The 12,477-nt window shown below is 44.2% G+C and overlaps 1 protein-coding gene across 2 annotated transcripts in view; it reads left to right on the top strand.

The window, feature by feature from the left end:
- Positions 1–8,467, top strand: part of scai (suppressor of cancer cell invasion) — a 29,714-nt gene extending 21,247 nt beyond the window's left edge. For both annotated transcript variants that reach the window (XM_068334678.1, XM_068334679.1), the window contains exons 14-17: positions 1,196–1,268; positions 2,324–2,497; positions 4,991–5,091; positions 5,322–8,467. In XM_068334678.1, coding sequence (XP_068190779.1) covers positions 1,196–1,268; positions 2,324–2,497; positions 4,991–5,091; positions 5,322–5,468 — 495 coding nt within the window. In that variant the 3' untranslated portion in view covers positions 5,469–8,467. The remainder of the gene's footprint in view (positions 1–1,195; positions 1,269–2,323; positions 2,498–4,990; positions 5,092–5,321) is intronic.
- The last annotated feature ends 4,010 nt before the right edge of the window (positions 8,468–12,477 follow it).

Raw genomic sequence — 12,477 nt, 5'->3', positions numbered from 1 at the left:
TTGGGGGAGCAGATGTACGGGCAGCCATGATGCCCCCGGGCGCCTGTTGGTCTTACCCTGAGGGGTGCTCTGGTGTATTTTTGGGTCATTGCTCTGTTGAGGCAGCAGACAGAAATGGCACCAAACAATCATGAATATTATCATTACGTCACACCCGTCACACCCGTCAGGGCTGAGAGCAGGCTGGAGTCCTCCACTCCTCTCCTACCCAGACAGCGTGACGGTTGATTCTATTGATCAGACAGAATGACGTGATCATTACCTCTGACAGGGTTCATCAGGTGACTCAGATCTCACCTAAAGGCAGTGCAGACAGTAGAGTTTGATCTCTGCTCACAACTTGTAGACCAGGGGTCGGCAGCCTGAAACCTTCAGAGCCACACTGGAAAAAACTGAAATCAAACCTGAAGGGAGCCGCAAACAAAGATATCAGATATAGTCTTATAAGAGGGAACACAGGCTGGAGGTGTTTATGTGAGCGTTCTCTGCATACTGTCTGTGTGCGTTAGCTGTGTTAGCTACATTAGCCTACTATCAGTGTGCGTTAGCTATATTAGCCTACTATCAGAGTGTGTTAGCTATGTTAGCCTACTATCAGTGTGTGTTAGCTATGTTAGCCTACTATCAGTGTGTGTTAGCTCTATTAGCCTGCTATCATTGACTAGCCTGACCCTGGACAGCGGTGAACACAGGCAGAACCAGAAGTGGGTCTGGTCTGACCCCATCCTGCTGAACAGTGAATGGACCTTTAAAGGATGTGATTTAGCAAAAGTCACAATTATTTCACGAGGTTGATAATACGATTGATTAGTCTTAATGGTCCATATAAATTAATTTTGGTTGAGTAAATATCTTCACACACCATCTACATCTTATCCACTGTTAATCAAAATGAAATCTGTATCTGTGGGCTGCAATTCAGGACTGAAACACTCGTGGTCGTTCTCACTGACGGAAGGTATCGGTGCATTTGTTCACACATGTTTAGTCACTTGTACCCTGGTTTTTAAAAGCATAAATTACAAAGTGGACCAATCTCTGGCTCTACTGCCTCCTCCCTCCACAAAAAGGGTAATGATAATGATAATGATAATGATAACTTAATGTTGCTGCACAGCTCTGGCATGTGGTGTCAAACTGAAGACATGTCACTCTTACTGAAATGACGTATGCTGTCTTTTATTTGTCCCAACAGAATTTCATAAATCTTTTTGGCCAGCCTCTGGTGTGTCTCCTGTCCCCTACAGTCTATCCTAAGAGTATCCAAGGTGGGCTTCTAGAACAACAGCTCACGAAAGGTTAACTCTGTTCTAGCTCCTGACTGCTCACCAACAGTCAGACTCAATCCATCCTCTGGTAAATCAGCATGAAATCCAACAGTTCACACACGTCTCAGTGGACGGTGTCTCTCTGGTGAATACACTCACTTTTCCACTCCATATGGAACTAAACACGTCCATTACTGGAGCAGACACTGGTTTTAGACATAAGGAAAGGTTTAGTGTTCAGGGGCAAAGTGTTGATCAAATGAAGTCCTGTCACGAGCAAGAACTGACCAGAACTCCAGCTCAGGACCGGATGTGACTGAACTGCATTTAGGTTCAAATGGATTCCCTGAAGTCTTTTATTGACATTTGTGTAACGTTCCAACAGTTATTTTATTTGGGTTCTGTGCAGTTCAAATTAGTAAAGCTGCTGCTTTGACTGTGTGTCAACTTTGATGGAGAAAGCGTGACGTCGTCGGCGTCGGCGTGACGTCGTCGGCGTGACGTCGTCGGCGTGACGTCGGCGGCGTGACGTCGGCGTGACGTCGGCGTGTCGTCGGCGTGTCGGCATGACGTCGGCGTGTCGTCAGCTTGACGTCGTCAGCGTGTCATCGTCAGCATGTTGTCGTTAGCGTGTCATCAGCGTGTTGTCATCAGCGTGTTGTCATCAGCGTGTTGTCATCATCGTGTCATCAGTGTCTCATCGTCGTCAGCGTGTTTTCGTCGTCAGCATGTTGTCGTCGGCACGTCGGCGTGTCATTTTACGGCATGTCGTCGTCGGCATGTCGTCGTCGGCGTGTCGTCGTCAGCGTGTCGTCGTTAGCGTGTTGTCATCAGCATGTCATCAGTGTCTCGTCGTCGTCAGCGTGTTGTCGTCAGCGTGTCATCAGTGTGTTGTCGTCGGCACGTCAGCGTGTCGTTTTACGGCTTGTCGTCGTCGGCGTGTTGTCGTCGGCGTGTCGTCGTCGGCGTGTTGTCGTCGGTGTGTCGTCGGTGTGTCGTCGTCGGCGTGTCGTCAGCGTGTCGTCATCTCTTACCCCTGGTTTCTCTTTGTCCAGATCAGTCCCAGCGGGGGAGTCTCTTCACTCTGTTCCTCTACAGCCCCCTCCTGGCGTTCTCCTCGGTCTGCGGTTTGAACAGCGTCCGACGAGGACTGTGGGAGAGGGCCCAAGAATTTCTTCACAAGGTCTACCATGACATTGGACAGATGATAACTCGATCCCGGACTATAGGTAGCACATCTGTCTTTGCTTTATTCTTTTTTGTGTCTATTCTTTTAGAAGAGAGGTTTTTTGCATTTTAAAGTGCCCTTTATTCCACAAAAACACAAACCAGATCACATCAACAACCAAAAATAAATTACTCATACAATCCAACACAAAAATTTAGATTCAATCTCAACAAAGAACACTCACAAACCGAAGACTAGAGAATGCAGAGCAACGTAGGAATATAAAATAATATAAAGAAAAATATAAAACCATTCATCCTTACGTATTACTTCCTTATAGTCTCTGGTGTTACTATCAAGTCTCAAAAATGTAAAACCAAAGAGTTCTCAGTGACTGAACACAGAACATTCTGCCCCCCCACAAGTTCACAAAGGCCTCAGTTCGTTTTGTCAGCCTGTGGAACTCAAACTCCACTCTGAGCTGAGCTGTCAGCATCCCAGTCAGCATCAGCACCGCATCCCAGTCAGCATCAGCACCGCATCCTCAGTCAGCATCAGCACCGCATCCTCAGTCAGCATCAGCACCGCATCCTCAGTCAGCATCAGCACCGCATCCTCAGTCAGCATCAGCACCGCATCCTCAGTCAGCATCAGCACCGCATCCTCAGTCAGCATCAGCACCGCATCCTCAGTCAGCATCAGCACCGCATCCTCAGTCCCATCAAGTCCCCTCACCCCTCAAGCAGTTCTTCCTTGTCTTCCTATTTGCCAGCTTTCCCTCTCCTGAAGTGAGGTTGATGAGTGTGTGTACTGCTTTTTTCTTGACCCAGTAGTGTGGTCCATAAATAAAAAAACAAAAAGAAAACTGAACAAATGAAAAACAGTTTCAGAATGAGAACAAAAAGCCCCCCTCCCATGTTGGGGTTGAGTTGCACCAGATACCTGTTAGTAGCTATGGTCTCATGTAAAATCCTCCACTGGAGGTCACAGTCGGGGGTTTGTACAGGGACAGCCAGCAGCCCCTTGGGGACGACCCCCTGCCAAAAACCTCCCTCCACTTGGAGAGCTTCACCCCCACCAGAGAGTGGAGACTTGAGACGTTTACTGAGATCTGATACACCACCTTGTTCCCCAAAGTCTCAAAATTGCCCACCTGTGGGGTCCTGAAGAACAGCAGGACCCCCCCCCCCATCCTGCCACTGATCCACTGCAGGACAGACCATCACTGAAGGAAAGAGGTACTCGCCTCCATCCTCCATTGGTCCAGCACAGTTGTGCCCTTTGTGAAGTCTCTGAGGGCTCCTGGTGGCGAAGCACAGACCTCCTCCTCCTCTAGCCTGAGCAGCAGTCTCCTGGACCTGATGTTCAGCAGCTCAGACAGCTGGTCAATAGAGATCCTCATGGGGTGGCCCAGCTTCACACAGCCACCCTCCCTCCATGTGGACATCAGGCTGCCAGAGGTCGGGGCCTGAGATGTACAGAGACTGGTCCAGAACAGAGGCTCCTCCAGGATCCACACCCCACTGGCAGAGAGTCCTCCCGTCGGAGCCTAAAAACCTGCCATGCCTGCAGGACGGACTCGTTAAACGGTGGCATACCAGTCAGATGGATGGTCCCCGGTTGGAGCAGGAACAGGTGTTTGTCATATCCCAAACGTCCAGCCCCCTTCAGCAGCAGACATGCAGTGTCAGTCCATGGGGGGCCACAGCTGTGCAGCAGCTTCTGATCCTGGATGAAATGTCCACCAGGCCCTGTCCCCCTTTCTGCAATAGCAGGTACAGCACAGCTGCCCTCAACCAGTGCGTCCCCAACCAGAAAAAGTTATTAATTGCCCTCTGAAGTTCTTGCCCCAGGCCCCTGGGTGGAGCAACACCATCATTCTGTCCCACAAGTTATTGACAATCAGGGTGTGTCCCCAGTAGGAAAGCTGAGGTAGCAACCAGTCCTGTTCAGACAATCTGGCACACACTTTCTCCACAACAGCCTCCCAGTTCTTCACCTGAAACCCTTCTGATCCCAAAAACACACCCCCAACATTTTTAACCCTCGCCTCCCCCAACTAAGATTTCCTGGTAGCTTTGGAATGTCTTTACCTTCCCACTGCCCAACCTGCAATGCCTCAGTCTTTCCCCATTCACCTTTGCTGAGGAAGCCCTCTCGTCCATGTCCCTCGGTGAACCGCACCCCAACCAAAGCCCCTTTGACCCTAACCAAAGCCCCTTTGACCCTAATCAAAGCCCCTTTGACCCTTTCCTTTAAGAAAGAGCCCAGTTCCTGTCTCTTCTGCTGGAGCCGGTGACCATCTAAGCTGTCATGTGTGGATAACTTGTTTTTAGTGTTTTCTATGTTATATTTTTATGAATGCATTTACAAAAAAGCAAAACAGCAGAATTAATAAATGTGCAAAGACGCCACACTCTGGTAGAGAGAGAGAAAGTCAAAGGATGCGTGACCTTCAATGCCTCATTATTAAGTAAAGTCTCCTGTTGCTTCCAACACGTGGGAAAATGAATGATGTGTGTGAATCAACTTCCTGTGTTCTCTGTTCCTGCAGATCAAGCCTTTCTACAATTCTTTGGTGACGAGTTCCTCCGGCTGCTGCTAATCCGTTTTGTGTTCTGCTCCGCTGCATTGAGGCTTCATAAACTGTTTCGGGTTAGTCAATGCCTGTTTCCTGTTTCCTGGAGCACCTCAGCTGCATCAACCTGCAAAGAAATTCTGAGCTTTTATCAAACAGAGAAAGTTTGCAGACTTGGGCAGATCATTTTTCCAGGGTGGTTTCAGTAAAGACCTTCTTACTAATGACATAACAAACAGCTGATGGCAGCTAGTAATGACAGTGAACATTTCTAGCAGATTAATATTCCATTGCTGGGTGTTTGCAGGAGTCCCGGAGCTTCCCAGAGTCGTACCCCGACCTCCCCAAACAGGACACGGTGGAGAGCAGCCTCCTACAGAAGCATGTTTTGGAGCTGGCAGCCATGCTGGACGTGCAGAACCTGTTTTGTGATGAATCACTGGACGCCTACTAACGGGGAAACACGCCAAGGTGTACGTACGGACTCGACTGCCACACACCTGACGGTGCACGTTTTTTTTTTAAACTGGTAATAAAGTAGGTGTTTCAGCACATGCACCATTGACATCTTGCATTACCTGTTCACCGTAGAAACAAAGGTAGTCCAGCGCTAACACGTTCAGTCGGTCACTTTAACACTTTAATTTCCCCAGATTGAGTCTCTACTTAGTACGATTAAGACTGAACCAAGAACGAGTGAGAGTGCTCATCGGTCCTCAGCCAGCGGTTAGAGAGTTCAGCCTCTAACTTTAATCCTTCTGTCACGTAATTGTAAAGAAGTGTAAAGTCTTTGTTTAATTATTTTATTCTGATATTTATTGTCGTTTTTCATGAGGAGGTTGTGTCTGAAGGATTAAGGAGGAAGAAGCCCAGACGGCTTCCAGGTGGGGTCTTTATTTATTTGTAAGAAGCACAGTGGCTAAGGACAGTGATACTGATAATGTTAGCACAATATTTACACACGCAGTTGGAATTTGACAGATTTCACCAAAAATATTATTGATGGTGTAGATTTTTTTGTTCTTGATGTTTAACAGCATCAATTGTAGCAGGAGGAGGTGCTTGAGGTCAGGTTCTTTTGTGTTGTTAGCCCCCATTAGTTGTAAAGATATGGGTCATGTCATTTCAGCCGTTGATCTAACAAATGCTTGAACTCCATTATTTCGGCCTCGTGTTTGTGCTAGCTGTTCGTTTTCTTGATCGATGTGTGTGTTTGCATGCAAAGAAACCCAAGCAAAACTGTGTGTCCCGCATGTTCTAATTCCACAGAGAATCCTCCATGTTTTAAACTTATGTAGCTCCTGAAAAGGCATTGGGGGGTGGGGGGGGACCTGCGTGTTTGCATGCATGGACCTGCATGTTTCTTATCATCAAATGAAGACAATCTAGTTTGATCACAGATGACTTGATCTCTGTTCGGGATTGCAGACTAACATTCCATTCATACTAAGTATGATGTTTATTTTCAATGTCTTTTAATTTCGTATTCTTTAATCTGCTTTAAGATGACTGGATTAGAACAGAAAGTGTGGATTTAGATTCATGGTGAACCATTTTCATCCAGAGGTAGCTGTGAGCAAGAAATGTGAGTCTCCTGAGAATCAAAGGTGTTGTAGTTTCCTTCACAGACTGGAAGTGGCATACTTCATTGAGTATACTGACCGAGTATGTAGCAGACAGTGTAGTACATACTCATGGAGTGTGTAGTAGACAGTGTGTAGTACATACTCATGGAGTGTGTAGTAGACAGTGTGTAGTACATGCTCATGGAGTGTGTAGTACAGTGTGTAGTACATGCTCATGGAGTGTGTAGTACAGTGTGTAGTACATACTCATGGAGTGTGTAGTACAGTGTGTAGTACATACTCATGGAGTGTGTAGTAGACAGTGTGTAGTACATACTCATGGAGTGTGTAGTAGACAGTGTGTAGTACATGCTCATGGAGTGTGTACTACAGTGTGTAGTACATACTCATGGAGTGTGTAGTACAGTGTGTAGTACATACTCATGGAGTGTGTAGTACAGTGTGTAGTACATACTCATGGAGTGTGTAGCAGACAGTGGTAGTACAAACTCATGGAGTGTGTTGTTGTCCTTATCTCAGCTGTTTGACCAGACTAAAGTCATTTTTTGTTCTAAGTCATGTCTCAAGTCTTAACCTATTGTCCAAGTAAGTCTGAATTGTTTGAGCTAGGATGTGAAAATCTTGTGACTGAGTACAAGTCATGTCTATCATCCAAATGAAGTCTCAAGTATTTGACATTGAGTCCACGTGAAGTGAAGTCATGAGTCCAAGCCTGATAAGGTTGTCACACAGTCCCCTCGCTGGATTGGAACCAGAATTAGACCTGGGTGGTGTGAAATAAAGGAACCCTGGGAGGAGAGAAAGGAATGAAGTGTCAAATGACTGAAGACCCTGGATATTTGATTTGTGCATTTACTTTTCAGTTTGTCTTGAGAAAAGTTGCCTGTTTTTAGAGCCAAAATAATAGTTCTCTAATCTGTGTGACAACAACGTTCAATTAAAGTCAGAATAATAATCTGCCTTGTTTTTGAGGTGGTTTCTGCAGTAATCCGGTGCATTATGAACCTACCCACAACGTCCTGCTATTCAGTGCCGCCCTCCAAAACTGACATGACTGCTGTCCTAGTAGACACATCCAGAAACTTAGTTTTACTTGTACAATACAACCCAGTCGTAGAGTTTTTACAGACTGCGTTAATCGGTGAACGGGACGGCTCCAGTACGAGTGTAATTCATAAGACAACTGACGTTTTAACGTTGTTTGTGGTGTTGTATCGATCTAGCAGAGAAGCAGGTTTCTGAATAGTTTCCACTGATAGGAGACCTTGTCAGGTTTTGGTCCACGTGGTGAGAGTCGGCAGCGTCTGACACCAGGTGTTCATTTACAAAAAGCAACAGCAGATGTCAAAAAACTGAAACATGGAAATGTCACATTTGTTGACTACTTTGGTGCTACAGGGGTATTTGAGGCAGCAGGACTGGGGTATTTGAGGCAGCAGGACCGTGTTTGTGCTACAGGTTTGTTGTCATGAACTGTAACGGTACTCCACTGATGCATGGTTAGCAGGATTTTTGAACAACAGTGGAATTTTATGATGAACACACTATTTTTTAGGTGTAAACATTTACTGTTGGAACATTTATGGATATTTAGAAAAGTATGTCACCAGCTCTACCCCATCGAAATGGAGAATTGTCGCCCCCAATTCTGCTGAGGGTCTTCAAGTGTTGAAAGTCTAAACTATCATCATACTGACAGTTCTAATATATCCCAACGTAGAACTGAGCTGGGGGCATCTAATGAAGGTCAGTGAGTTCATCAGGTGTTGTCTTGGGGGTTACAGTTAGGGTTAAGGTCTGGGTTAGGTTTGGGGTTAGGGTTTGGGATTGGCTTAGGGTTTAGGTTAGGTTTGTGTTAAGATTTTGGTTAGGGTTAGGTTTTGGTCAGGGTTTGGGTTAGGTTTAGGGTTTGGGTTAGGCTGTGGTTAGGGTTAGGTTTAGGGTTTGGGTTAGGTTGTGGTTAGGTTTAGGGTTTGGGTTAGGTTTAGGGTTTGGGTTAGGCTGTGGTTAGGTTTAGGGTTTGAGTTAGGTTTAGGGTTTGGGTTAGGCTGTGGTTAGGTTTAGGTTTGAGTTAGGTTTAGGGTTTGGGTTAGGCTGTGGTTAGGTTTAGGGTTTGGGTTAGGCTGTGGTTAGGTTTAGGGTTTGAGTTAGGTTTAGGGTTTGGGTTAGGCTGTGGTTAGGTTTAGGGTTTGAGTTAGGTTTAGGGTTTGGGTTAGGCTGTGGTTAGGTTTAGGGTTTGGGTTAGGTTTAGGGTTTGGGTTAGGCTGTGGTTAGGTTTAGGGTTGGGGTTAGGCTGTGGTTCGGGTTAGGGTTAGGTGGGTTTGGCTTAGGGATTAGGGCCACCCAAATGTTGCTGAAAATGGAAACAATTAACTGTCTTTGACCAAAATATTGAACTCATGTCCCAATAAGGGAAGAAGATTTTTTGACTGATAAATATTTAATGAGAAGAGGTTTTTGGTGTTCACTGATAGCGTTGGGAGTATGTATACAGATGGTGTGAAACAGTGTTCTGGCACAGGTGTGTCTGATAGGTATTAACAGGTTCAATTCAGGAGGATCAAAGCGGTGGCGGGGCCAGCTTGTTGTTGGCCATTTTAAAGGTTTTACATTCCAACGTTCCGATAACTTGAAGAAACGTTTTCTCCATGTTCCATGTGTCTGGAGAAGTGAGCCGTGTATTCATGTTCTGGTTTCCTCGTGACAGAGACCTCCACGTTCCCTGGTGCTGCCAGGTAAACGGTTGAGGTGACACCGGCTCACACCTGACAGCTGATGTTGTTCTGAAGTTGTTTGTTGTGCTTTAGTGGAGCTAAGAGGAGCGATCCTTCCATGTGGTCTTTCTTCAGGCCAGCCTTCACACTGGTGACCGTTTTTATTACAACGACTGAATGAAGTGTGAGTTAATGATTTCAAACATTTACCTGTTGGAACTTCATCTTTGTATTTCTACCAGCTTTTGTCTAGAATCTGTATAATACTGTATGTCTGCTGGTCTCCACAGGAATGGAAAGAGGAGGAAAACATGTTTTATGACCAGTGATGCTCTAAAAAAAAATGCAGCCAATAGAAAACACAATGTCAATCATGACTTTACTCTAATGAGTCTCATGACTGCAAAATAATATAAATACCAATAATTGACTTTTTTCTATCTAACTTCAATTATGGTGTATAAGATAAGATAACCTTTATTTGTCCCACAGTGGGGAAATTTGTGAGAAAAAGCCAGAAAAAAGTACTTGTCAAATATTGCATGTTGAGAAGTTGTATGTAGAATTTTTTTAAACCTGATGTTTATATGTTATCACATGTTGTACTCTGATGTGTTCCTGGAATCAAAATCCATGAGAATAGAAAATAGACTCAAACTAGAGTGATGGACAATAAGCCCAGTGAAGTGACGCTGTTCTCTGGTCGTTAAGAGAACGTTCGTCTTCTGCTGAGAGCTGTGTGTGTAGTGATGTCTTCTGTGCTTCAGATTAAAACCAAACTGTGAACACGTTTCCAGTCACTGTTCAGCACCAGTGACCTCATTCACAGAGAAAATAAAGGTTGAATTTGGAGGCGTTCCTGCTCCTGATCAAGAATATGCATGATTGTGTGTCTGAATGTTATTTCCATGTTTTCAATTTCACTAAGGGTCCTGTGCAGCATGATGCTCTAATTGATTGGAAATTGATTCTGCATGGTTGTATAATCTGATGATCACGTCCTGGAAAGTGATTCTGTACATCGTGAGATCTTAGTGCTAAATTTGGTGTGTAAAGACAACTATTGTGAGGAATAATACTTTCAATATTCACCCAAAATAAAAATTTAGTCCATGTCTACTGACCGTAAGAGGTTGTGATTCAGCTCAGCTGAGAGGCTCCAGAAATGTGTTGTGGACCTGAAGTGGGTGTGTAGATAATGATTACATTTTCATTTTTGGTTTGCTGCTTTTAAAACTGTGTTCACATTACATGAACAAAATACGTGTTGTGGCAGTTATCTGCCTGAACATGTTAATATGTTCACCAACAATGAAACCAAACAACATTGTATGAACAAGTTATTAAGTTGCGGAAATCCCACGGCATGTTCATTGTTTGCAAGAGCAAGTCTAAGACTTCTCAATCAAATTGCGCAATAAATTTAATCAGAATGAAATAAGAACAATGGATTAAATTCTATCCATTTTCTTGCTGATGAGATGATCGCAGTCGTAAAGCAGAATAACTTGGGTTCATGGGTTCTGTTGGGTTTCCCTGTTCAGCGCTTTGAATTGTCTGATGATGTCATTAAGCGCTATATAAATAGAGGTGGATTGATTGATTGAGTGATTGATGAGATTGCTTGTGTAAAGACAATAATTTTTTGTAAAACAATATGAACAGTTTAGAACTTACATTTAGGGTGAGATTATTCACAGGAAAAAAATATGGTAACAAAACGTATGCAAGTAAGATGAGCACGACAAACAGGACAGCTGTGTGTACAGTGGGCAGTGTTTCTGCTCTATAAGGCGCGCTGGATTATAAGGCTCACCTTCAATTAATGTCCTATTTTAAAACCTTTTTCATACATAAGGCCCACTGGATTATGAGGCGTACTGCCGATTTTTGGGGAAATTAAAGGCTCTTTGGTGCGCCTTGTAATGCGGAAAATACTGCACTCATTTTTTCCCACAGTTTTGTTGGAATCTCCAGCGGTTATGAGATGATGGAGTTGGTCGCTTGTCTACAAAGTCATGCAATATACAGATTCTGTTGGAACTAATTAAGCTTTATGCAATTGGGTCGCTGTTACAAGATAAAATTGATTTCAAGCAACATGGGACGTTTCTGTGTCCTCGTGCTGCTGTGGACTGATCAGAAATACTGAATGTTATGTCAAGCGATTCTTTTTGTCAAGTTTATTAGATAAATGTCACTTAAAGGCTATTTTATGAGGATTCAGGACATCAAGATTTGCCTTATTTTGCATTCCTGGATCCATATTGGGGCATGTTACTGTTTTATTATTTGTGTGTATAGCTTTTCAAACTTCGATAAAGACATGTAAAACTGTAAACTGTTTATTTTCTAAAGCTGCCTCTGAACGCTTTTCTATCATTCTTACTGAGTAAAGTGAAAATGCAAACAGACAGGGAGGGGTGATCTGTGTTCACCAGTTATTACCAGTATTAGAATTAGAGCACAAGACATTTGTTTTTGACTTGTGAGCACTCGAGCGGCTGCTCCATGTCCACATAGGAGCATGTCAGGGACTTCTGGGAACACGTGATCAATAACTGCCGACCGATCAATCCTGTTTTCTCTCTCCCAGACATGCAGCAGTCATTTGTACTTTTTTATACTTGCATAAATGTGCCACGAGGGGAGCAGCCTTCCCTTATATAGTAACGTGTGACTTGTTTCTTGTGATTTCCAGTCAGTGTTAACTGTATTTTCAGTTTAAAAAAGAAATGCACCTACGATTATTTCTGTAAGCACTGTTGGTTTAGAATAGAAAGTGCCAAAGACTGATGTTCCTTCACTTTCCCGAGTTCATTGTATCAAAAGGTTTTTTTCTGTGTTGCCAGATGAAGTCAATAAAGAAAAAGATGATTTGGCTCAACAAATATCAGTGAATTGTCTTTATTGTGTACCATGAAAAGATGGATGACTATACTGCTGCGTTGCCTTCAGTTTCTGAAGTTTAATAGAACAGCACTGACCACACCCCAAAGGGTTACTAAGCTAGGACAAGACCAGACACCTTCAGAACTGAAGAAGCCTCTTGGATGAGAGGAGAAACGTCTTCAAGAACTTTAACGGCCAGTGGACTGACTTAAACAGCTTTGGAGAACCATGACCTGGAGAACTGAACCCACACAGACTACAGTGATCATAG

The sequence above is a fragment of the Antennarius striatus genome, chromosome 15 (assembly GCF_040054535.1).
Source record: "Antennarius striatus isolate MH-2024 chromosome 15, ASM4005453v1, whole genome shotgun sequence".
Classification (NCBI taxonomy): Eukaryota; Metazoa; Chordata; class Actinopteri; order Lophiiformes; family Antennariidae; genus Antennarius; species Antennarius striatus.
Note: the sequence above shows the minus strand (reverse complement) of the source record. Positions and strands in the feature narration are given on the sequence as shown.